Source organism: Atta colombica, unplaced genomic scaffold (assembly GCF_001594045.1).
Source record: "Atta colombica isolate Treedump-2 unplaced genomic scaffold, Acol1.0 scaffold257, whole genome shotgun sequence".
Classification (NCBI taxonomy): Eukaryota; Metazoa; Arthropoda; class Insecta; order Hymenoptera; family Formicidae; genus Atta; species Atta colombica.
The window spans coordinates 217,622-244,620 of NW_017259356.1; the positions used below are offsets into that span (position 1 = coordinate 217,622).

At 37.9% G+C, this 26,999-nt stretch overlaps 1 protein-coding gene across 5 annotated transcripts in view; it reads left to right on the forward strand.

Annotated features, from left to right (window-relative positions):
• Nucleotides 1-26,999, forward strand: part of LOC108689105 (CUGBP Elav-like family member 4) — a 672,688-nt gene that overhangs the window by 42,813 nt on the left and 602,876 nt on the right. For all 5 annotated transcript variants that reach the window (XM_018195731.1, XM_018195734.1, XM_018195733.1 and 2 more), the window contains exon 3: nucleotides 5,509-5,548. In XM_018195731.1, the coding sequence (XP_018051220.1) occupies nucleotides 5,509-5,548 (40 nt within the window). The remainder of the gene's footprint in view (nucleotides 1-5,508; nucleotides 5,549-26,999) is intronic.

Consider the following 26,999-nt stretch of genomic DNA (forward strand, 5'->3'; position numbering starts at 1 on the left):
CTCTCTCTCTCTCTCTCTCTCTCGCTCTGCTTCCCTCCAAGCATCTATTTTTCACAATCAGATGTAAATAATAAATAAATATCTAGATTTTATCGATATTGAATTAAATTCAATCACGTAAATCATGATCGTTATCAATTCGATTATCATCCGTTTTTGTTATCTCGTGTTGAACGACAGTCGTAAATTTCAGTTGTAAATATCTCCACAATGATTTTTGGTCTCTTCACTAAGTAGCAGCGGTTTCTACGTCGCTAGCTCTGCTTTCCGGCTTAATTACGAGCTCATGGTTTATGACACGGAACAGGCGGGTCGACGTTCCTGACGTGTTACGACGCTTCGATAAACGCTTTGGCGTTTCGACCATAACGTGTTACATGCGGTCCTGATTGCACAAGTCAATACGCGAGTTCGTCAATAGCCTCTCTTTCTTTCGATTTTCGATTGAGTCAAAGTCGTAAAGTTCGCTACACGGTGAGATTGGATATCTGTCGTCTAAAAATTTGTCTTGTTACATATAAAGACGTATTTTTCGTATTTAGATTATTTCGGATCTGACATTCTTATACATAAAAAATTTACTAAATTTTAATAAATATTTTTAATTTACATTTAATAAACTAACTATTATTTAAACAAATATTTATTAAAAGTTGGTATTTTTTTTTACTGTAGGAATTTTAGATAATACTTCTGCATCGGAAAATGTATTATGAGAATCGAGAATTGATAATTTTTTTATATTTACAATTAGTTGTTAAAAATAATTTTTAAAAATAATTTTTAAAATCATATCAGAAAATTTAACTTTTTGAAAAATTAAGATTCTATCAATTATATTCTAAAAATAATCTTACAGAAATCTAACACTAGCTATAATTAATTTATTGTTAGCAGATAGTAATTAATTAAATTTCAATATTAAATTGGTTGATCTTTGACTTTCAATATTAAATTGGTTAATATTAGATTTAGATTGGCTAGATTTTTTACATTAAATATATCTGTAAAAATAAATTCTAACTTTCTACGAAGTTTTTTCATAGCGAAATTCTGCTCAATTTAAGAATTATATCGGTATATACTCATAATCAAAACGATATGACAGGTTGAAAAGTGCAAGATCAAGAATTCCGCGCTTTATCGCGATGTAACCACGTGGGCGTGTATGATATCGGACGGGCGTCTGTGACACCGCTCGTGATTACTGTCATAAAAATTTATACGTGTGGTCCATCGGGCATCGGAGACGGTGTACGATACTCGTGTAATAAAGTGAAAACGACCGTCCGAGATTCGCGTAGGAAATAAATCGGTGGCGGACAAGAACTTCGAGGAAGATCGCTCTTTCGTACTTCTCAGTCACCCGTTGAGCCCGTCCGGAGGTCGCGTATATCGCGAAAGTCTTCTGGAAACGATCCCGCAAGTCGTAAACAACCCCGGAGCTCGTCTAGCCTTCCAGATATATGATACGTAATATTTTTGTGCGTGACAGATCCCACGGGCATTTCTACGGCCATCGACCGGGTCTATACGCATCGCGCTTGCACGCAACGGTGTCTCCGCGTCGCTTCTCAATCCGAACAGAAGACGAGATTATTCCTGTCGCACGCAAAGGAAATGATCTAGAAATAATTTTAGGCACATGCTTCGAAGCTGTCATTCATTCTCATATAACAAAATATAAAAAAATCATTGAATACGAACACTGTCAGTGACATATGAATAAATTATATAATTGAATAATTGAATAATGATTATATGAATTAAATAGTAAATTCATTTATGTCTGTTTTGATACCATGGAGAATAGTCGAGCACCGAAAAGACGTGGGGTACTAAACTTAAGAAACGGCTTGGTCACAGGAGAGTAAACAGGAAACGGCTGCCGTCGCGGCAGTATATGCCGGTAACAAGATATTGACACTGGCCGATAATGGCTGTTGGGCTAGCTGACGGGCGCAACTTGGCCGAAAAGCCGAGCGGCGACTTGAGAAAATGGGGTTGAAATTGGTGAGAAGCCTCTCTCTTCCTTTCTTTTCCTCTCTTTCTCTTTCTCTCTCTCTCTCTCTCTCTCTCTCTCTCTCCTCTCTCGGGAATAGCGAGCTATCCGTACAGTGCTCCTTCAAGATACTTTTCCGCTCCAGAAATCGTCGCCATCGATTGGTTCGCAGTATCGCAATGTCGACTAACTGGCGACACGTTCCCACAAGATTGGAGTATCCGATTATATGTGTTATAGCGAACACGAAAAAAATCAATTGTAATTCAACGGATTTTAGGCATTTCTTGAAATGTTTGCAATTGAATTTGCAATCGTTCTATAACTTTATTCTATATTCTATGATTAGTACACTGTTATAAATTCATAATGACAAAGTATACTCACAATTTGAATTAGTTTCATTTCTATAGGTCGCTATTGCTCCTATTCAATATTTTATTAATTCAATTAAAACAACGGTCTCAAACAATTTAACGCAAAAATGGATTGATTTACATTTTGATACACATGAAAGTTGAAAATAACATAATTTTATTTAACTCAAAAGATTGGATTGCTAATGTATCTTTTATATCTAACAGTATAGATGCTAAAATATTACATTTGACATTTTGCATGGATTTGAAATGTGTGATGTATTAGTATTCGTTCTTAATATTTCATTATTAATTCTTACAAGAAAATATTGAATGTTTTAAAGTACGTATAATTCTTAGCTTAAATAGATTTTATCGAAAGTTATAAGAAATGACAAATTTATTCTTTCACTTTCACGAACGTCATTAGAATATTTATATTGTACAAAGTATTTATATTGAGCAAAGTGTGATCGAAGTGAAATACATATAGATAATTGAAAACTTAACACGCGAGACAGACTTTGATTTTTCAACATTCATATTCGAGTGGAACGTGTTGCATTTCAAGAAACACGATCTTTTCTTCGGGAATATCGAATAATCCAGGACACATCTGCCAGTTGAGCTGATATCCGTCTTTGTCTTCGCAATAGTTGCCATGTGATTTATACGCTAGAATATTGGCTCCAAGATGGCGTTACATCTACAGTGATGGATCGGCACGTTTCCTAGTACAATCGCCACGCGAAATCACGACTTCCAAGTTGTTTCGTTTATTTCCAATGTACTGTAGCGTGAATTATTCAGTATTCTGTCGTTTATCCCTCGTTCCCTTCTTTTTCTGTCAAGATTTAAAAAAAATACATCCACGTACAAAAGAGATTTTTCAAACGACTTCTAAGATGACGAAATTATATTGCAGAAATTACGGGAGAGGAAGAGCTGTCGTTTGATAAAATAGTCTGGCTCTTTTTCCGCTCACTTCTTGTCGAACGAACAGATAGGTCGTCGTCGTGTCCCACTCGAACGAGACAATATTGATGTGCGATGAGTTCAAGAAGTCCGGAGCAGGCACCATGGAACAACTTGCTCACCGCCGATAAGATGAGTGTCCTCTCGTTTTTCGAGTGGAGATAAATGCGACGGAGGTCAGTTCCGGTTTTAAGACCGATTTCATCAACGGGAACTGCCTGTAACATTCTTAATGGAAATGTCAGACGGTGATCCTGAAGTCACCGCAATCGCATCTGAATCCTCCTTCCTCCCTTCACGGCGGCGTCGTCTTGGAATAAATGAAGCTGATAAATCTATCGTACCATCGTGCTAATCACTTCGTATTATTCGTATACTGTGAATTATCGCGATCGAGAATACAGCTACATTTATCAAGGATGCGCATCGCGCGATCTTATTGTTATTCTAAAGCGTTGTCTCGCGGCTTGAAGCTTACACAAATATACGGCGTTACATAGTTGAAGTTTCATACATGTTTCATCTTTAATACATAACTATGCTCGGGGAGTAGTAGCGCATGCCTCGTCTAGTAGGCCCCTCGTGAAAATAATACTGCTGTATGCCGAGTAGCAGCAGCAGCAGCAGCAGCAGCAGCAGCAGCAGCAGCAGCAGCAGCAGCAGCCAGTAACAACGGGTGCAACTTTGTGCACGTGGCTGCCAACGGTGGTGCGAGATATGTCCGGGGTGCACGCCTTTCGTGAGAATGCCGCATTTGCAAGACGAAACGGTTTCATTTCCTGGAATCCATTTTAGCGCCTCGCCTTCTGACAGGGTATTAGTAGTACATAGCTAACCCAGAACGACCGATTATACGCGCGTGAGCACCGGTGGTTGTCTCGTTTGTCGCCCTCATAGTAGCTGCTATTTTCTCCGCCAGTCATAGTGGATAATGCTCTCGCACTGCAATTTCAAATGTATCGATCTTTAATTGACATAGACCTACACGTGTTCTATAGTAGTATGGCAGATAATTAGAGCTTACAGCTGAACCTTTGCTATTAATTATCATCACGTTTATGTTATACTATTTAATAATTTAAGTTCTCATAGATTAAAATAATTTTTATCATAAATTGAGATATATATTTTTTAGATCTTGTATGGCTTGAATATTTATACAGCGAAAATTATTATATAAGTATGTGCTTTAGAGATTATTTAAAAAAATAACTCTTTTAACTTATAAGTTCAATCGAATAGCGAAACGATTATGAAAATCTGAGAGAGATTTAGAAATAGATTTCCAAAATATTACTTTATAATCAGAAGTTATAAAATATTCTATTTTTATTGTAGTTATATTTTGTAGCGCTGGATGAGATTATAATTTTCTTCTAATGTTGATTAACTAATAGCAACATGCGCTCGTATAAAATTATTTCTATATATCGTTGTGATATTAACAATGATTGTTTCTTCAATGGATTCAGATTTATCTCATGTCGCGTATTAAATCTTTCATGGTGCGATCTATCTTTAGTTTATTTATCTTAGATTGAGAGTACGAGATAACATTGTGAATGATTTAAACATTTGTACACGATTAACATCGACAATTGAGAGTGCTTTATAAACATGCAAGTTCACGTATTCGTAATCGTCTCGATTAGATATCATTTTTTCGATTTATTTAAGAATAATTGTTCTAAAAGCATTCTGAACTTTTATTAAGGTCGCGTAATATTATTCCTCTCGTGACGTAGAAATTTAGTATACGGTAATAAATAAACTACTATATTAATAATACATTAAATTTGCATAAATATTTTCCGGAAATAAATAAACACTGTCGATATAACGTAATTGTTTACTTCGCGAAATTAAGTCAAGATATAAAAGAGCGAATATTGAATGTGAATTTGTGTTACAATAAAATTATTAAATTTCGCGACAGTTACAATTTAATAAATACATGACCTTGATACTTGCTTTTGCAATGTATAGCGTGTTGATGAAAACTGCTTTTTCAGGCAACAGAATAACCTAGAGAGCGAATACTGTTTTTGTAATTTATTCGTCATTTACAAAATTGAATTTTTATTTTATAATTATATTGAATGTACATACAGAATTTTTTGAAGTATTATTTTGAGCATATTGCTATAATATAAATGTATTTTTATTTTACAGAACAACGTAGCGTGTCACTCTGTTGCTGCGCATCGTATCGGTGAGTCAAATCAAAATATAGCATTTAATAGAAAGATGGAAAGACAGATAAGAGCTTTATTAATATCATAGAGCAAGCTTTCTAAGGATATAACCGCTAAATACAATATATGGGAAAACAATGCGTGACAGTATTTAGGTTAAAAAATCGAAAAGTAGATGTAAAAAGTAGATGTAAAAGAAAATAATAAAAGTATTATAATAGAATATAAATATAAATTTAAAAAATAGAGCTGAAGATATTTACAAAAGTATACTGAAAGGAAAGATTAGTTGCTGCAACAATTTAAATAGTAAAATATGGCATAGCATTTCTAATCGGCTGCAGCAATCAGTTTTTGGTTGTAGCAGCAAATTTTTAATTGCGTTAGCCTATCGAATCATATACTGATATTGCGGATAGGCTGCAGCCGATTAGAAATGCTGTGCTATATTTTACTGTCTAAATTGTTGCAGCAACCAATCTTTTTTTTCAGTAAGATAAAAATAAGGTAAGATAAATACAAAGATACAAAGATACCTAGATATTAAGATACAAAGATATATACAAAGATAAGAAAGCAGAGCCCGCTGACGTTCCGTATATTAGTCCAGGGTCTGTACAAGAAAATAATAAAAGTATTGTAATAATAAAAGAAAATAATGGGAGAGAGAGAGAGAGAGAGAGAGAGAGAGAGAGAGAGAAAGAGAGAGAGAGAAATAACTTAAGAGAGCGAAATTGTATTCATTAACGTAAATAAATTAAATTATAAATAAGCTATTAATTTTGTAAAAGTATACATTTAACCTTGTTTTGCGATATTATTTTATATATAATAATACGAATGTGTAAGGAAAATCTTGTTGTATACAAATAATTTCGTAATTCCTTATAATACAAATATAGGGAAATCTTGTTCAATATAGATAATTTCGTAATTCCTCGATGCAATAAATATAACGTAAAACAGCTTATGAAGCTAAAATCCTTAATATTAAACATTTAATGTAAGCTCGATAAAATTAGCATAAACTTGTTATTCAAAATATAACGTCGAGGTTAATACTGCCTCGTTTTTTCATTGTAATTTTATCCTACCGACAGAAAGATCTGCGTTTTTTCTTTCACAAGCAAAACATCGTGGTTACGGCACCACCCTGACGCTGCGGGACACACAGCGAGTCCTCGTATTTTATGCAGTTCACCGCGAAAGCGACTGGTGCGAGGCTATAAACCGTAATGTATTAGCAGGGAAATGTAAATTGAGCGCAAAACCACGGTTCGAAACAATGCTTTTAGTCATGGACGGGGTAGGGGGTGTCGGCCGACGGCCGAAGAGCAGGCCCGAGCGCGCGATACCGGCTACTTCGTAAATTAACATTAACCCATTATAAATAAACGGTAACTCAAATTAATGCAAATGCCGTATCCACGTACTTAAGCCGATAGCGCCCCGTTTACTCGCCGATATTGCATCAAGCGTATCAATTGCTGAGATTCATTGGATATTTTTTCACTGAGAAAAATGTTTGGTTGAAAATGGGTCAGAAGATTCTGATTATATTAATTGATTATCTTAACTAAAATTTTAATAAATTTAAAACAAATTAAAAAAATTTTCTGATTAAATTTACTAAAATTCTAATTGAGATAACCGAAATTCTGATTGATTTAATCTCAGAACTTCGATTAAAAAATTCTTCTAGTTTGTCCATTTTCAATCAAATATTTTTCTTAATGCTGCTTTATGCAAAAAGAATGATTTTGCTGAAATATTAAAAAATTTAGTTATGATACAAATCTGAAAATAATTTTATTGGACTATCAAAATAATTATGTAGAATGCTTAAACATTAATGACAATACTGTAAAAGTTTTAATATTTTAGAATGTTTTAACATTCTAATCTTGTACACTGTTAGATATTAAAGAAGCAATGGTAACACAATTCCTTGTATTATATAACATGTTATTATTTTTAACTTCTTGTATCAAAATAAGCTAAATTTGAATTAAATATATATTTAATATATTTAATATATTTAATATATTTAATATATTTTCTTAAGTTAAGTTTTTGAATTGTAGTCAAAACGACATATTAGATAGGAGCAGTGGCGACTTATAGAAATCATTAAAAATAACTTAAATTGGATAATTTGACATTATGAATTTAAGAGTGTATATATTTTGATGATCCAGAAAAATTATTTTCAAATCTGTCTATCTAGCTAAATTTTTAGATACAATAGATACAATAGAACCTATTTTATATAGTAATATCCTCGACAATACATACACATTTAGTTCTTTTCTTGTGACTGATATTAGCTAAGGTATTAGACTAAATTAATGAGAATCTTATTTCAATAATGTTTTATTACAAATTAGAAAGTTTTGAGCAATTCAATCTCAGATGGGCAAATATGTGATAAGATCTTGTGCATTATTTAAATACAAATGGATTTTACTTTGTGGGAGTTTAATTCTAACTTTCTGATCAAGATACTTAACGTTGAAAATGTAGAAGTTACGAAAGAAAAGTGGTGCGAAACGAAAGTTTTGATAAGAAGATATTAGCTGTAAATTTATTAATCTTGTAGTTGGTATGGATTTTAATGTACTCGTTAAATATAAACGGCGCGCATCTGAGTTATTTCAAGCTTGAAGAAGTTGATTTTGATACGGGCATGTCATGTGTATTTTTGCACATGGCACTTCACTGCAATTACGAGTGCGAGTGATGGAAGCTCGCATGAAATTGACGAGAAGGAATTGCGCGTATACGAGACGCGTGAAACGTGAGACGGGAGCGTGTGATATCGAATTTCGATACTAAGACGATTCGGGTGTCGTCATCGCCGGCAACGCTTTCGTATCTGACACGCTGCCTCGGTTCATTATACGGCGACGCTGGCGGCAGGGTGAGAAATGAGGAAAAAGGGAGAGGGAGAGGGAAGGAGAGAAAGCTGCAAAAGGACAGATACGCGAGAGGAAGCGAAGATGAGGCCGAGGACAAGGATGGCGAAGAAGAGAAAGAGAAAGAGAGAAATAGATCGAAGGCATGAGATACGTTATCTGAATTCAAAGCAGACGTTGTAACAATGTTTCGCTTTTGCCACCGCGTGCATAATACAAAGTATCGAATTCGGGAACATACGAGCATGCATGCGCATGCAGTTAGATCGCTGGTGGCATCGTGCCGGTTTGCTGTGATATTAAGAATGAAGCGTAAAAGAGATAGAACGCAACATGTGGCCGTGTTACTCACAGTTATTGCTTCCAATAGTTTTCTTTTCTCTACTATTTTTTTCTCATTAAATTACATACTTGCACATCTTTCACTTACTTCTGAACTATATCTAGTCTATGTTACACAGAAGTTACTCGACGTGATATTATGAATAGTTTTATAGAAGCTTACGCTCGCGTCGTCTGAGTAACTTGCTAATACGGAAGTATAATTTTATACCGCTGTAAGTTTCTAAGAATGTCGAATGTACTCGAGAATGTACTCGAGCGAGGATTATTCGTCGCATTTTATCCTATTTCTACCTCTTCCTCTACGCGTATCCATCTGCGTATCCAACTTGCGTCTTCTGGCGTTAATCCAGTTTGCCATTCGTGGCAAACGCAGCCTCGCGAACGAGTTTGTCAGTGAAACGGTGCACTATTAAATCCTAACTGCATTCGCGAAAGCGTGCAGGGCAGCAACGCGCGCAGTGAATGCACACATTGAATAAATTAGAGAACTGAATAAACACACGAGAATCAGCATCAAAATCCTCTCCCCGCAGTAGAGAATGGTGTGCATCACCCTATCTCCGGCCTCTCCGCACTGGCCTCTTCGTTTAATCGTTTGCAACGACGTGCCATTTTCGTCATTATTACCTGATGAAAGCGGCTAACGCACGTTATTCTCGTTCTATTTCTACTATTCCGGACAGAAGCGCGTAAACGGATAGAATTGCAAATTCTTCGTTGCATTCCGCATCATTTTTTAAAAGCAGTATTACCAGGTTTGCAACTCGGTTCGTTCGACACACGCGGTGTATTTAGGCTACAAACACGGTGCACAAACACATAGTTTGGGTTATACGTGCATAAACACGACGTGTGCGAAGTACATACCGGAAGATTTACAATGCATGTGAATCGGGCGTTTTGATTAACGACGAAAACAGCGATGCGTCAGTCGGGCGTGCGGGGTAATTTCTCAAAGCGATTATCCGCCCGCAGGTCGTGACGCTCTGCTCCTGATGAGACTGTACCTCACGGCGGTCCATAGTATTTAGACCGTGGCCTAACCCGCTACAGGTCCCCGGTACAGGGAAGCTGGGGCGGAGGGATGGCAGCGCAATGTAATTAATAGGGAACACAATGGCTGTCTTGCGGAGGCCGGGACGGATGGGGGTGGTTACGGAGGCAGGCGGTTGCAGAGGCCGCCAAGTAAAGCGAGGGGTGGTCGTAATGCGTTCTGACGGATGCCGGTTGAGAGAAGCGACGTCTCTTGCGTGGCGGTGACTTCTGGGTCACAATAGGATGCTCCTCTTCTGCACATTGTGCACAGCGAATCGCGAGTGTAGAGCCTTGTACACACGTATGTCAGGCATTTCAATTTGTTTCGCGAGGAAAACGAACTCGCTCTTCCTCGCCATGGTCCTCTCCCCCAAAATCGTTCCGCCCAAAATCGCATTCCATCTTCGCCGTAAGCGTGACGTCAACTTACATTTCGAGTTACATGAATCTTATATGAATTTTTTCGGCGAGAAACATCAATTTTCTTTCTGTAAAAATTATGTATGTTGAGGTACAAAGACGGCAGAAAAAAATCTCTGTCATCTAAGGAATTCATGATAAATATGGGGAGGGGGAGGGGGGAAGATTTTCTCACATTACTAATTAAATTTATTTAACTTTACTAACTGGTTGATAGTTTAGTTTTGGAAAGTCGTTTCTTTATCTTTTTCTTTTTCTCTTACAATTAGCTAATATTTTCGAAAAAATATCTATCATTTATGGTAGGATTTATACATTCTACCACTAAAAAAAATGATTGGCTGCTACAGCAAATTAGATGGTAAAATATGGCATAAAATTTTTAATTGGCTATAGCAGCCAATTTTTGGCTGCTGTAACCAATTAAAATTGCTATGCCACATTTTACCATCTAATTTGCTGTAGCAGCCAATCATTTTTTTTCAGTGTAGAAAATGCGGATTTAACACTATGAGGTGTCTATATAATTCTCATTTTATTGGTGTTAATATTAACATCAATGTCATGTGGATTTAAAAGTTAGTGTTTATATTAACACCATAATGGTGTTAAATCCGTACTCATATTTTTTACAGTGTAGTAAGGAGAGATACAAATGTTTCTATTTACATATGTAGATACCGTGATATAAGAGACTTGCATGTTTCGCATTCGTGTCAAATCTTTACATGTCGCGTATCAAGTTATCGCATTGCCATGTACTTTACTGAGCACATAACTCGAGCACGCGACTTGCATCTTCACTTCTTCGAGACGCGCTTACGGATTCAAGCACCGCGCCTGTGCCTTATCGGTGTGCCGCGTTTCGGTTCTCAGTACTTATCGCGGTCACCGGTACATGGTCTGCGAGTGTTATCTCCAAACCGGAATTAACCAGGCGGTGCCGATGTATCCTGTTCGTGCCGAAACAGCCCGGATGGCTCGGCTGACGCCCCTCTAATGGTAATTCTAAGCACGGGCCGACCTTCCCACACGGCAGTTCCTCAAAGTCTTGGGTAGCTATGCCCTCGTATCAAGACGAATGTTCACGATGCGCGCACGAACCCGGTGGTTGTGTTGCATCCCTCCGCGTCCTACCTGAGCGCGCGGAGAGCTGCTGCGATCTATAACAGCTAAGCATGCACGGCTGAGCACGGATAAATGATTCAGAGTTTTAGAAATATGGAAAGTGGAATGGCTTTAGTAGGTGGATGGGCAGAAGTGCGGAGAACGGAACGGAATACAGAGGTCGGAGATAGGTTGTCTGTCTATCGAGGTAGGCGCGTGATTGCCAAGAGTGCTCTCTTCTTGGGCACGACTCTCGAATATGTGTATACACCTTGCTCGACAGTGGTGGTCAATTTCTCTGATTCACCAAGAATCCATGATACTTTGCCTCTTTCGGTTCGGCCGAAATCAGTTCGTGAAATATGCCGGCTCGCGTTTTGCGTATAGATCGTATAGATATCGCTCGATTCATGGCCGGTCGGATCTATTCTCGATTTGTAATACCGACCGATATTCGGTACTGAATACGGAATTGTATGGTCCGATGTATCTCGCCATCGCTGCCGAATATAACGAAATTTTGCGACGGGCCAACGATTTTGACTAATGGGCAGGAAATTGCTGGGTACTCTTCATAAATCAGAGAGTCTAGACTTCGATTATGCGGTGAAACGTTGAGTGCGAGTTGCTTTATTGATCACGTTCACATCGATCGACGAAGTTGTTATCGCGTTATAAACAGGCGGTGCAATCGGAACGCAACGATATGTTCAACGTATGATTGAAAGCTTGGCCGCAGTACAGGATCTAAATATTATTACCGCAAAGTATCGCCGATATGTTACTAACTAGGAAATTCTTACATCGTTACATATCAAAGGAGCAACGGTGATTCAATACCTTGAAAAATAATATTTTACTATTTTAACTTCTGTGTGAATCAATCCATTTCTGTAATTCTGTAAAAAGTTCCAAAGTTAAATCAATGTCCATATTAACGTATGCATTTAAATAATAAACTAAATTTGAATCAAATATATTTTCTGACTTAAATTGTTTAATTGTTTTATCTTCTGATTTGTCCATTTTCAACCAAACTATTTTCTCAGTGTATGATTAAAAATAACTTAAATTAAGTATAATTTGACACTATGCATTTAATAGTATAGGCATATCAATTTAAAAAAATTATCATTTTAATAATCGTACACTAAAAAAAAGATTGGTTGCTGCAACAATTTAGATAATAAAATATGGCATAGTATTTTTATATGGCTATAGTTGGTTTTTGGTTGTAGCAGTAAATTTTTAGTTGCGTCAGTCTATCCGCAATGTCAGTATGATTTCGATAGGCTAACTAAAAATTTACTGCAATCATATAAAAATACTGTGCCATATTTTACTATCTAAATTGTTGCAGCAACCAATCTTTTCTTTCAGTGTACCATATTTAAATTTTTATATTGTTTCGTAACACATTTCGCGGTCCGTTGTGCTTTAAACAAGAAGAGATAATGAGTAGGAGAAATCACGGCAAGCCGCTCTTGCTATTATGTTAATTTCGTTTTTCCTGAGAGAATAAATTTTCTTTCAATTTATACCAACGCTGCCTGGCCTGGTTATGGCCGACCCAGTTTACTGTCGGTGGATGATATTCCGGCGTTGAGCGCCTTCGCCCTAGTCTGATCCGAGGCTTACCAAACTTACTCATATCACGCTCTCCATCCAACCCTAGTATGTACTTATGTACAGGATTGTGCCTATACCGACCGGGCATTTACCGAATTCGGTATAAGTGTGGGCGTGGAAACGATCGGAAATTAGGAACCATGTGGCGAGAGTCCCGAGTGTCGGAATTTCAAAACGGTCCGACAACTCGCCGAGCTCTGGAAAGAATGTGAAACTCGCTCGAACTTTATACATGTATACGCGCGCGCATATATGTACGTGTAAATATAAGTGTTAAGTTATATGTATGTAACGCAAAGGATGGAAAGAGGAGGATAGCTTAGCGGAAAATCTGTACTCGATATGAATTGAGAGAGAACTGACACATTTACATATTATTTATATCCATCGCGAATACAGAAGTATGAAGGGTCGTATAATTTAAAAAAATAGAGAAACGATAACAAATATTATCTCAACATAAAGATACAATTTATATATAATGATATTTACAATACCTTTATGATGTTCGATACTTGTCAGACATTGCCTGAAAAAGAGGCGATAATGCCTATAGAAGTAAACACCATTCTGATTTATTATTCATAATTCAATGCATAATTCAGTATACATCCGAAAAACGTCGTCAGCCCTGTATTTAGTCTCTGTAGGAGGCGGTCAACAATGATGTCATGCTTCCATTATGGAAATATCCAGTCTAGTCCAATTTTGTTTTCAGTAAGCAACGCTCGAAATTTAATCAGTTTTAGCCAAATGCTATACCGTATAACCATGTAATGCGGGTAACGAAATTCTCATAGTACCCACGGGAGCACTTTTATTTCCAGTTTACGTTATCGAAATAGAGAAAATCAATTTATAATGCCAACGGTGGTTGTAGATTGTATGTACGGTTTCCTGCACAATTATCATTATATTACGTTAATTTTACTACAGCCTACAATTAATAGGTTATTGCAAATTTAATCAATCATTATATTATAAACTTCCCAGCCGTCCGGTTTGTTACGCATATAAGAATGGTTTCGCCATCCAGCGAAAACAACGGAAATACGCAGGGGTGGGCATTTTAATCATAGAAAATTTATATTAATGGTTCATATCATAATTGGTATATTTCATAATTCGCCGGTAACGTCGACGATGCGGTCGGGTGCGGTTTGACCTCACATGGGAGAGCCATGATCTCTCTCTCTGTCTCTCTCTCTCTCCTCTCTCTATCCCTCCAAAAATCAAAACCGTTCTGTATGTTGAAGCCAACCGCTTTACTCACTGAGTGGTTGCCCTTTTTTTGGCGGAATAACGTTAATTGATTGGTAATCGCTCGCGCGTGGGTTGCTACGTCATCAAGAATGCATAAATATTTGTTGTTCGGGTGTGGCGGATAGGAGAGAACGCTGTTAAATGCTGCCGTCATATTGTGGCTGTACGGTTATTAAAGCGCGTGCGAGTTCGTGGCAGCTTTATTCGAATAATTTTCAAGTGGCTCGCTATATAGTCCGCATTGGCGGACTCGACCGGCTGGGGCGGAAATTTAAATCCGGATGCGTAAGAGCGGCATGCGTTAAAATGTCACCGGGCGTTTGTAAAAATTATCCGACTATATTCATTGTTTTAATTCTTGGCATGCTCAAATCGCAATCTGCATGATGTACGAATAAATTGCAACCGCATAGCATTTATTTAATTTGATTTTACCGTGGAAAAATACCGTACTCGGACGAATGCTCGCATGTCATAATTTTTCCATATATTTTTCGACGAGCCCTGCAGCGATAAAATCACGAGATTGTAACATATTGAATTCTATGGCTCGGGAAATTGAGGTCTCAGGTTTACAACGTTCTTACAAGTAAATCGAAAGAATTACTCGCCCAATACACGAGTACGTCTATCCCGGACGGGGAAACGCGTCGCTGCATTCGAGTTATCGCACTGGCGTTGGCTCTGTCACGATTGTTTTTGGTTCGAGTGCCAAGACTGTAGTCGCGTCCAGGCACGAGAGCTTCTTTTCTCCTTGCTTCTCATATTTTTTTCTTCTCATCGTTGATTTACTGTCGGTAATTCCGTTAAGAGGCCACCGTCGTCGATTTACGACTCGTCGAATGTTCTAATTCACTTTTCCGTTTTCATCGCACGCTGTTTCACCGTCCGCGTTTGGTCTCTCGCGCGAGATGCGTGATTCACTGATGTATGTTCACTGTTACTCGCGAGTGCATCCTCGGAACTACTGAAAACACACTCCATCGTTCTATGGCGCGCGATCGTTTCCGTCTTTCTGCGGGCTGTGTGCACGTATGCACCTGGACGTGTGTATGGGAAGCGATGTGTATGAGAGGCGAAGGAGAGCAGCCCGGTAATTGATTGGTTCTATTTCCAAACTCTCGTGTGGATCGGCAGTTCGGATGTAATGCGGCTTTATGACTTTCGCGATACGACGTTGTTGAGCTGCTTTCTAGGTGCTCTCGAGAATGAACATCGGTTGGATGTGAAACGAGGTAAACGCGCGATACGAGAACGATGAGAGGAACAAATCATTTTAATTAATTATTAAACTTGTCAGAAGAAACGATCGTCCTCCCGCTTATCGGAGAATTCTGGGTTATCTGTCGTGTGCTAAACTTTAAGATACTCATCTTTATTTCGATTCTGCAATCAATATATTGAACTGCTATGAACCATGCCTTATAAACAGAAAGAATGATTTTGTTCTATTTTATATAATAAAATATAATATGTAATTTTCTCTTAAAAAAAAAAAATAAATTTTTGAGTAATATAACATAGTTTTTCTAAAATTTATAATATAAGTATATTTTAAGATTATTATCAAGAAAATATTCTTTGTTAGAGATAATAGTTACACTGAAAGGAAAAATTGGCTGCTGCAGCAATTTAAATGGTAAAATATGGCATAGCATTTTTAATTGACTGCAGCAGCCAATTTTTTGGTTGTAGTTAATCTTTTCTTTCAGTGTACTTAAAAGAAACAGAGTAATAATAATTACTTTGCCTAACAATAGAACGATATTTTTTTGTGTGTTTAACTAAATTTTTAAATACTTTAAAATTGTTTTTTCCATATAAAGATACGAGTTTAAATAGATAGGTGCAATTTATATCCTAAACGAAAAACAAATATAACGGTAATTACGATGACAATATAAGTTTCATGTCGTCTTATATAATGACAAATAGGCGAGGTATCTTACAAAAGTCTGAATGATGACTAAATTATATTCAAATGACGATACAATGAGTATTACGTTTCATCTTGTAAGTATGAGCGTACTAGTTTGGTTACATTATAACTAGTACTAACCAAGCTACATTATAATGATAACGAGAAAGCTACTTTCAGCGCGGAAGACCCAGCGGAAGCATGTTTGGGTCAGATCCTTATAGGAGTTAGGAATGGTTACACGCAAAACATTAAGTTGCATCACGGCAAGCTAAAGATTTCCTACTTAAGAAACTGTTCTTGGAAACGCGGTGTAAGACATAATCTTCGACTAATTCTACATTAATTGGTTTTTTGCAATTCGAATTAATCTTTCACGGTGTATGAATGGTAAATAAGTTTCAAACTTTTACTTGTAAGATATTTGAAATGATTTGTTACTTATGTAGAATTGAGGATATTATTATAAAATATTCTGTGCCAGTCTTAGTATAAGATTTTTCTTTTATTTCTGTAATTAAATATTCTTCAGTTTGATATCAAAATAACATATTCAGTATGATTCTTATACATAATTTTAATTCAAAGCAGTGCTGCAGTGATTTTTTCTTTTTGAAACTACAATATATTTTAAATTATTATTTATTAGAATCGTACAAGAAAGAACAGTTTTGCTAGAGTATCTAAAAATTTAATTACAGCTAATTACAGATCTGAAAATAATTATAAACTCTCAAGCATGATGAGCAATGTTGCAAAAAATTTTAATATTCTAGCAATCATCTTGAGCATCCTACATAATTATTTTATATTGATGATCCAACAAAATTATTTTTTGAAATGTATTTAATGAAATTAGATAAAATATTAGTTAATAATATTTAATAAATATTTAATAAATATGAATAAAATTGTTCTTTTCGTATCTTATACTGTTAAATCTATAATGTTAAATTTGACCTAATTTAAGTCGCCATAGCTTCTATTCAATATATCGTTATTTTATACTAAAACAATGGAGTTAAGCAGTTCAAATTTAACCCAATTTGAACTGTTTAACTCTATTGTTTTAGTATAAAATAATGATGAGTAAAGAGCAGTAGCTCAAATTAGATTAAAATCGACGCTATATAGATTTAATGTAAATAATAAAAATATTGTAAAATAAAAAAGAAATATCTTCCGTACGAAGAGAAATATCTGTGTGTATTGATATATTATTATAATATTTCTGTATCTAAAGGAATTAACAGACATTAATCTCTCTACATTTTGGATAGAAACCAAGAAGAAAGCGACGAAGCGACAAATAATTTTCGGAACGTTGCTAACTGGTAGCATCTTGCTGCATCTGTTTGCTAATGTTTAGCGCTAATCCGGCAAATCCCTTGCGCATTAAAGTCAGCCTTAGATGAGCTTCAAGATGGTAAACGAAGAGAGAACGAAAGGGGTTAAGAGAGATATTTTCCAATGGGAAAGAGCAGCGTGGATAGAGAAAAGGGAGAGAACAAGCTTATAGGAGGATAGAAAGGACGTTAGACGAAGGAATGGTGCAAGGGGTAGGTTGTATGGTAACACCACTTGGCGATGAGGCTAATATGCATGCCCTCGACCCGGCCAAAGTTCACTTAGATCGCATTGCATTGCATTACGCGGTATTACAATGGTGCTCCATCTTGTATAGTGCGACCGACCGGTGGAGGAGGGTGGAACAGGTGAGAGAGGAAGGAACGGAACCTCTGGTGACCTCGAGCGTTCCTTGTCACCATCTTGCGTCCCACTCCTCCACCGATCCAAGGATCTTCTGACCTTTATGTTCCCCCAATGTGGCCAACCCCGTCCAACGTTGTCCTGTTTCTCGAACGACAAAGGGGCAAACGCGTGCTTAATAATTTACACAACACAAGTGGCCTGAAACTTTACCGTGAGTTATGTCATACTTGCCTATACATTCTCGCGCGCGTGGACACGTCAGCACACATAACTGTATACTTACAAGGTTGGCCGATATGGCTAGATGATGCCATATACTTGCGCGCGCGCGTAATGTGTGTGTGTGTGTGTGTGTGTGTGTGTGTGTGTGTAAGTCGGAGGGAGGTGCCAGGTAACAGCATCCTACATGCGTGAATTATTGCACGTAGGCTTTCTAGGGCATATGTGCCTGATATCGTAGAGTTATATTTTTCGGGTGTCTTTCTCGCGCGCGAACATGGCGGAGAAGCTGCCGCTGGGACACGTTAGGTTGGTATAAACCGCGGGTATACACCGTGTAATACCATGATGCAGAGAGTAGGCCCCGCGGAGTGTGTCGGTATAAATCATGTGTGACTTAACTCGCTTTCGGCGTATATCGGGCGGTGAAAAAACGTACCATGGGCTAAGTCCGTAATTCCATTGCACGAGCTACCGAAAACGTTGCCTCTGACGGTCCGAGAACGTCAGATATACATACTCCCAATACGAGGAGAACGCCGTGATTAATTCTCCGGCGAGAGTACTTTTCTCTGAAAAACGGCTGCGTTCCATCTCCCAGTTCTGGAAACTGTTAGTTCTCTTTCGCATTGCTCGATTCGTGTGTGTATCGGTTTGCGTAAAACCAATAAAACGCTTTTCTCTACACGGTGTCTAGCTTTCAAACAATTTCTTTCGTATGTGATATTTTTACTTACTTAGAAATTTATTTTAATTTTTAACATAAACGTCATCATTTTTTAACTATTGAGTTACCAAAAATCTGAATTATTTAATTTCATAAATTAATTTTTAGTGTTAGAAATACACAGATTATGTATAAGATACGTCACTCTTCATTTTTAATTAAATTAACAAAATTTAAATTGAAGTTTAGATATTGAGATATATTTGCAACTTGATATGGAAAGTTGCGAAACAGAGTAGCGTGCAATCTATGAAAAATTTCTGGAATTTGATGAAGAAATTCGCAAATAAAGATTTGGCAATTTTGAGACACCATGTATAAAAGTACCGATGATCTTGCTCGCACTTTTTGTCCTAATCGTAACATTATCTACGGACCATAGCGCACTTTTTGCAGATCACATTTCGCATCTCCGCCGTTCGGTGAGAAATTCGTACACTTTCGGGCAATTTCCTCGCTACTATAAATCAACGTCGACGTCGTCGAGTTTATCGCGTGTACGTTGAGCGTTGTCGATGTCGAACATTCTTCGCACCTTTTTCGCCATGGTTTCATTATATCGAAAAATATAAATCAATAAGATTTACAGGCGAAGTCGCTGCATGTTACATCGAGCGACACGTCATTGATCCCCCCAATATTTCGAGATTGACGTTACAGTCAAGCTTGTCTCGATGTCAGCGAAATCTCGGAAAGCTTTCCAAACTGCGTCAAATTTTTCATGAAAATATAGTGAGTCGCGGAGCAGAATTACATTGCGCATTAATAATACACTATATTGTCATGAAGCTTTAAAATTGAATGAAATAAAACAATGAAGCATATATTATGAAGAAAAGCAAAACTGAGTTAGCATATATAATAAGTCTGTCAATCAGGATTTTTTAAATTTCCTATTGTCTTAGTTATTTAATGCATTAAAATCCAAAATTTGATAAATATTCATAATTTGATAAATATTCACGACAAAAGCTACCATTCCAACTGAAAATAATCACTAGAATTTGTTTTGAAGTAATAAATATGCTTGTACAAGATTTTATTAAATTTTTATAAGAATTATTGTATTTTGAAAATATTATACCTGTTTTGTATACGCTAGATCTGTATTATTATTCTCAGCGTTTCAAATGAATGTTAAGAGGAGTAAAATCATTCGCGGAAAGGTGTTTGTTTCATGATTCTTCATTTCCATTCACTCTCGCGACGATGTTTCAGCTTCGATGAGCAAGCAAGGTAGCTTTTCAAACCAAGAACTTCTTCATCGGTTGGGTAAACGTAATACTTAGCCAAACTATTATACTGATCGCATTTTTTTCCGAGAGATGGGAAACAATGTTTTCTTTCCGCCTCCGAACCTGCATTAACCTCGTCTACCCTCGTTTTCTCTTTAGAGAAGAACAGGATCGATAAGCGTGAAGCCTGCACATATGTTCTAACTAAATTTGGAGATACGTGCGCCCGATGTTACTTCTCATGCGTATACATGCAGACACCAAATTCCTGGCAACAATGGCGGCAGCGCCCCGTTGCAGCGCGGACCGTGATGTTTAAATACAGGCATTTTGCATCGCGGATGTTCGCATTTATAGATATCAGCCCGGTTGGTTGGTAGTCGTCGTTTCAACGAGGCTGAATATTGTAACGTAGGAAATGGAACGAAAAAGCTTGTCGCGAAAAAAGCCAGCCGTACACGCGTGTTCCCGCGGCGCAACGTTCAGAGACTCGAATAAATAGACCGTCGCATAACTTTGTATTCGGTTGAATGTTTTCGATTTTATAACACGGCGAATAGAGTCGCGGATTTCGTTTCCGCATATACATATAAGGCTCTTGCGTGCAGAAATGGATCTTGTTCATACATACACCCATACACACGTGCGCGTGCGCGCGAGAGAAAGTCATTAATGAGGCGTGCACGTTTACACGCACTTGTTCTAGTATGCGTGCTTACCAGAGGGTCGGTTTAGTACGACGCGATCGAGTATCGTACGAGGCGATGACTCAGCTCACTAACCCCTGTAAGACAGGAGACCATTATGCCAGGTACCCTTTCCAATGCTAGCAAAAGCAACGTCCATAAAAGCGGCGTAACGCCGATTGCTGTGATATATGCTTATCGAATGTGAAGACTTAGAAAGAGAGTCAGTATGATTTATTTCCATATTTCATTGATCAGCATATGTTACTTTTAATACGTCATTATATCTTTTTCTAAAATTGATATATAATATATATAATGTAACTTTTGTTGAAGTTACATTAACAGAATTTTAAACAATATTGCTTCAGCTTCCTGATAATTATATATCCAGAGAAAAGATTTCTTTGCTATATGGTTAAAGAAAAAATTGATTTGTGAAAAAATTTCTTTGATTCAAACATATTAAGAAATAACGTTTAAATCATAATTTCTTGGATTTAAATATAATTTCTTTAAATCAAATAAATTTTATTTGATTTTAAGAAAAGATGTTTAAGTCAAAGAAATTTTGTCTTTAACGATATAGCAAAGAAAATGTCTTTAAATCGAAGCAACCTTTTCTCTGGATGTACAATTTTTCAGGAAAAGATATAATGATATATTAAATTCTTATATTCTTGTTAAAATTTAATAATTTACTTAATTTTTATGTTTATATATTTTTTATTTATATATTTTTTAAAGCGAGCTTTTTGACTTTGTAATCCCTAAATTTTATTATGCCCTTCTTATCTCTTTTAAAACCGTTTTCCATCTTTCATTTCCGATAGTATCTTGCTCGATGATCGCTGGATCGATCATCATGATTAGAAAATCCGTTTTGCCAGAATCCAATTTCAGTGCGAATTCGGGTGAATGGGGCATCAGAGATTAAGGACGGTCCGTGAAAATGGATGGTGCACATGCTGCTGGGGATGGTGGGTAGGCTAATAAGAGGGAGCAAAGACGCCCTCGCCTCGCTCGGCAAGGTCTCGGCAAAAGGGGAAATGTGCCCCCTCGTATACATCGAGATGGGGTGACGTCGTCGTAGGGGTGGCAACGCAGGACAAGATGGGTGGGATGGCCGTGTGTATGTGTGCGTAATTTCCCCGTGGACGGTGGCGTCAGGGCGCACGGTGCCGATCGGGCCGAGGGTCGTTCAACCATCAGTGTTGTCTCGTGTCTCGTGCAGCGTGTCGTAGTTTCTATTCTCTCGTGATCGTGAATGTGCCGTACTTGTGATTGTTTTAGATTAGGATATTGTCTAAGTAGAACGGCTGATCGTCACAGTCGCTAGTGTGAACTATCAGTAAACGCGACGGAAATAATCTGCGCAACTGCCACCGGGCAGAGATATTCGACGTGATAAACTGGGTCTCGGAAACTAGATCAACTACTGCGAAATTAAGAATTAAAGGGGAAGCACTCGGACAACTATACGCGTGGGAGTCGCACTATGAGTTATCGTTCTCTTACTCTATTGGATTTCGTGATAAAATCACTGCGTGTTTGGCTATCATTAAATTCCACGGTGGCGAATAGCGAGATACTTTGTCGTCGCATCTAAAGGAACGTATAAAAATATCTGTGTTGTAAAAGTGTAGTTTCATGATCGTGTTTCTGATCAATCTTGTGATCGGATCAATTTGTTATCAGAATTATTTTGCGCAAATTTGTATTGGAAATATTACAAATCTTGTGATATCGAATAGGAAAATCCTCTTACTGTTATAAGTGATATGTCGAGTGATATCGATATTATATTCGTTGAATGCACCGCGTGTTCACGCACATGCGCGCACGGGAAATTGTCTATCTATAAGCTCCGATCAGCTGTAGACAAATGCGTATATGTTGGTACACATATATGTAAATGGATGAAGATCACACTGCATGTCGCTTGATTCCATGATATCGTAATGTAATGAAGGTACTATCGATAATAGCTTAATTCGATTTTATCTGCGTGCTTTTTATTCCGTGTGAGCATTCATAGTGTGGGCTTCCAATCATCACGTCTCGTACGAGTGTATCTTTAATAGTTGTTGTCTATCTCGTGCCGTATTACAAAATTCATTAATCGTTGCGTGCCCATTATTGTGTCGGACTTTCTTCCATCGGCTTTTCCTCCTATTTTCTATTTCCCTCGTTTTTTCCTCTCTCGTTCTTGTTAAACATTTGCTTTCTTCTTTACCATCCACATTAGTCGTTCTCCACCCTCTTTACGGTGGTTTTATCTCGTTTCTGTATTCTTCTTTCCTTCTCTCATTGTCCCCCGCCCACTCACATCGCTCTGTTTTTCATTCTTACAAAGATTACGTTATCGTGTATTTTTTATCGAGCTCCTGATTAAAACTACCCTCCCGACCACCCGACCGTTAGCTCCTCGTCGCTTCGTGACTACCGTTTTCGGCGAATAACGCCTTCGTTTCACGACAATCTTCTATTCCCTCGAAGACGAGAGTTAACGAGTGACGGCTAGTTTTTCCTCTTTACTCTCTCCCTTCACGTGTCAAGTACTTTCTGACTCCGTCGCGGTCGTGCTTTATACGCGTGGCGATAAGTAATCAACGAGTAATCATTATCGTCTGAAGGCCACGTGATGATCAGTGTCTGTCTTTAAAGGCAGTGGGAAAAAGAGAAAAGTGTATAGTGCGGGTGCGTGAAAGGCAAAATTTGTGAGGAGGAAGGTGATAGCGAGACTTAGCTCCGTGAAACTTCATCTCGCTTGAGCTAAGAAATGCTGATACCCGTGTCGACATCTCCGTCGTCCAGCAACGGCGAAGGCGCCATCAAACTCTTTGTCGGACAAATACCACGTCATCTCGAGGAAGACGCACTCCGTCCAATGTTCGAGGAGTTCGGCAAAATTTACGAATTCACCGTTCTCAAGGACAAATACACGGGAATACACAAGGGTAAGGTTTCAAGAAGTAAGAAATATAGAATTTGTTGCGTAAATAAGTTAGAAAATATCGCTTCTCCTTCTTAAGAATTTATAAAATGTCTATTCTAAAGGCAAGTTTGACTCTAGCGCTACAAAATCTCGAAAAAAATCTTATTGAAATCAATTTCAGGAGTGAGGAAAGCTCATATTAGTGGTATTAAAATATCTACTTTATTTCTTACGTTTGGTTAGAGAGGGAAACTATTAGGAAATGTCCTCGTTTCAGCGAAATATCATTTAGCAGTAGCGCCACGTCGCATGCTAACGTTACGAAATTATTTTTACGAAGCACCGCAGTCGCCAGCCACTAAATCCAAGCGGCCGGGCGCTCATTAATTTTTCAGCCGCGCAAGGACACGTAGAACTCGTTGCGCCGAGTGAAGCGTAATTCCGGCGGTAACGATGAAGCAAGCAAGAGCACGCGCGCGCACGAGCGAGCGAGAGCACCCTCGGCGGCTTTCGAAGCGCGACCGGGAGATTAATCAGGATTTATTCTTTTGTCCCCCGCGACGTGGTGTATGGCGTCTGGGGAGCCGCGGTCAGGGTCGCGCGGAGAAGAGCGAGAAAGATAGAGGAGAAGGAGATAGAGAGAGAAAGAGAGAGAAGGAGAGAGAGGAGGGAGAGAGAGAGAGAGAGAGAGAGAGAGAGAGAGAGAGAGAGAGGGGGACGAAGAGCCATATATATAGCGGAAGGGAAGTCAGGGAAGGGCTCATGTGGGTGCGAGAGCGTGCTAAGCCGCGGCGAAACAATAAATTTCGCGGGCATTCACGTCGATCGCCGAGAGGATGAGCTGACGTCGACGATCGACGGCCTTTGTTGGCCGATCGTAAGCCACCCTCTCCTCCCTTTACCTCGATACAACACCCTACTGGGCGTCGTTTCCTCCTCATCTCCTCGTCTCTGTTGTCCCCATCCTTCGCGCGATGTACCATCCAGACGTCGACGGATCTGATACAATGAGACAGCGTTCGCGGACGCGTTTCGGGCTGTTTCCGCGGCGGAAACTTGTTCCGGAAACGGGGACTTTAACACCGACGTGCCAGGTTACCAGTCACAGCCTCTCTCAGGAACGAGCTATCCACCGCCATCATTCGATCCCCGGTGCTCGAATTACAACAGAAGCGTGTTACGCGATACCATCGTATATGATGCTTGATGGAGAAGAGGAGATGCAGGGGTGTGAGGGATATACGCGTAAAAGAGCAGGCGTCGAGAGGAAAGCTTTACCGTCGTCGCACCCAGTATTACGGGTATGGTTGGGATTTTAGAAGGGTATTTGGAAAAATGAGACAACGCGCCCCGAGACCGGTTGGATCGTCTTCATGAATTGTACATCAGTCGGGAAAGCCGAGCGTCGAACGATTCCTCGCGGAAATTCGGTTCCGGCGGTCGCTTCGTTATTCCGGAGCCGATTTTGTAATGGAGAAGTCATGTTATTCGATACTTATCAATAATGGAGGACGCGCGCGATATGGTGGCGAAAATTTCAAACGCTAGTTGTCCACGTAGCCGTATAAAGCTTAGCTTGAAAACGTGAGCGGCTGCCGCATAAAAATTCGCGGTTAGAAATTCGCCGGTTCTGAAAATAACGGACTTTTGCCGGATTCTACGGACCGCCGACGTTACCCTTCGGCGGCCTCCGTTTATTTAATTTGCAGGAAAAATGGCCGCAATCCGCTTGCCTGACCGTGTAGCATCGGACCGGCGGGGATGAGGAAGGGGAAACGTAGGTATTTTACAATAAATATCCGGCCGATAAGCTGCACACAATCCCGGCGCACCGTAGAGGGATGAGGAGGGCAAGCGCATTTTTATTTTTGTAGGCATGCGGAATTTATGGTTGACGAATGGTCGTTCGAGTTTTTGCCTGGAAATAGCTCGTTAATCTTTCGAATTATCCTCCCTTCCAACTTCGCTGCCGCCACCGTTCGGCTCGCGACGTCCACGATTCAACGACTTTCTGTTGTTCAACGGCGGAAATATCGAGATTCTGTATTTTCCTTGAATGATATTATAAATAAACATTCACAAAAAACTTCATAAAATTTTTCAAATCTAAAATGTGCAATATATATTTTTGGAAATGGAAACTTTACGATCGAAAAGCTGAAAATAATTCAACTCTGAAAAATTATATTTTTAAGATTTTATATTTGAATTACGCAATAATTTATAATTATCATCTACTAAAGTAATAATTTTGTGAAATGAAACTTTAGTTATGTCGGATATAAACTGTAAAAACATCCCAAGCGAGAGTTTATATAGAAAAAATCAAGTGACTGTTTTCAAATTAAAGTATTAGCTGTAACATGGAAGTATAGTCATATGATTTTTTTACGTAAGGAATTATCTGAAAGAATTATTTGTTTTTGCACTCTATTAAAATCACTATTATTAACAACATAGTGTATACTATTAATTGTTTTCCGATTTATTAGTATTTGAGAATATTATGGATATGGATTTCAATCACAATTTTTTGAAAAATTATAAATATAAATCAAATAAATATTAAATGGAAGCACGTTAAGTAGTTGATTATTATAGTGTTCTATTAAATAAAGGTAAATAAAAATAAATTAATTATTACTATAAGGTTAAAGTAAATATTACTATGAAATTTTTTGTTTTTTTTATGGAATTACATATTTAAAAATTCGTAAAAAATAGTTATTGAAAAAAAAGCTAAACAATATTCTCATACATAAAACAATATTTTTCAATAATTCATATATTTTTGTCGTTGGCGTGTAAAAATACCCCAGGTGATTATTGCCGGGTTAAAGTAATTTTATATTTTATGTTGCAAAACATACGCTTCAATAAATCAATTTGCAAACTGTGCATGTATATCTTTTAAAAATTTAAATACTTTTCAATGATTACAATAAAGATTTGTGCCGAAACATATCGTCGGACTAGCGTATATTGATCTGGCTCACATTCGGTGGAACAAACGGTAGACGAGGGGAATGATTTTATCAACGTCGAATCAAATGCATTCGCTCGCATTGACGCACGTCCACTAAATCAAATAATCCGTGTCTACATATATCATACGCGTCGGACTTAAACCTGCACAGATACGAATCAACTATACTGCAGTCTTTTGCAGTAATTTTGAAAATATGCTGCTGAAACATTACGGTGTTATCGAAATATTCATCATTAAAAAATAAAACGAGTGCATAGTCATTTGTGAAATTAATTGCTGATCGTATATACATTGAACTAATTTATTTATGCCTCGTAACTAGAAAATAA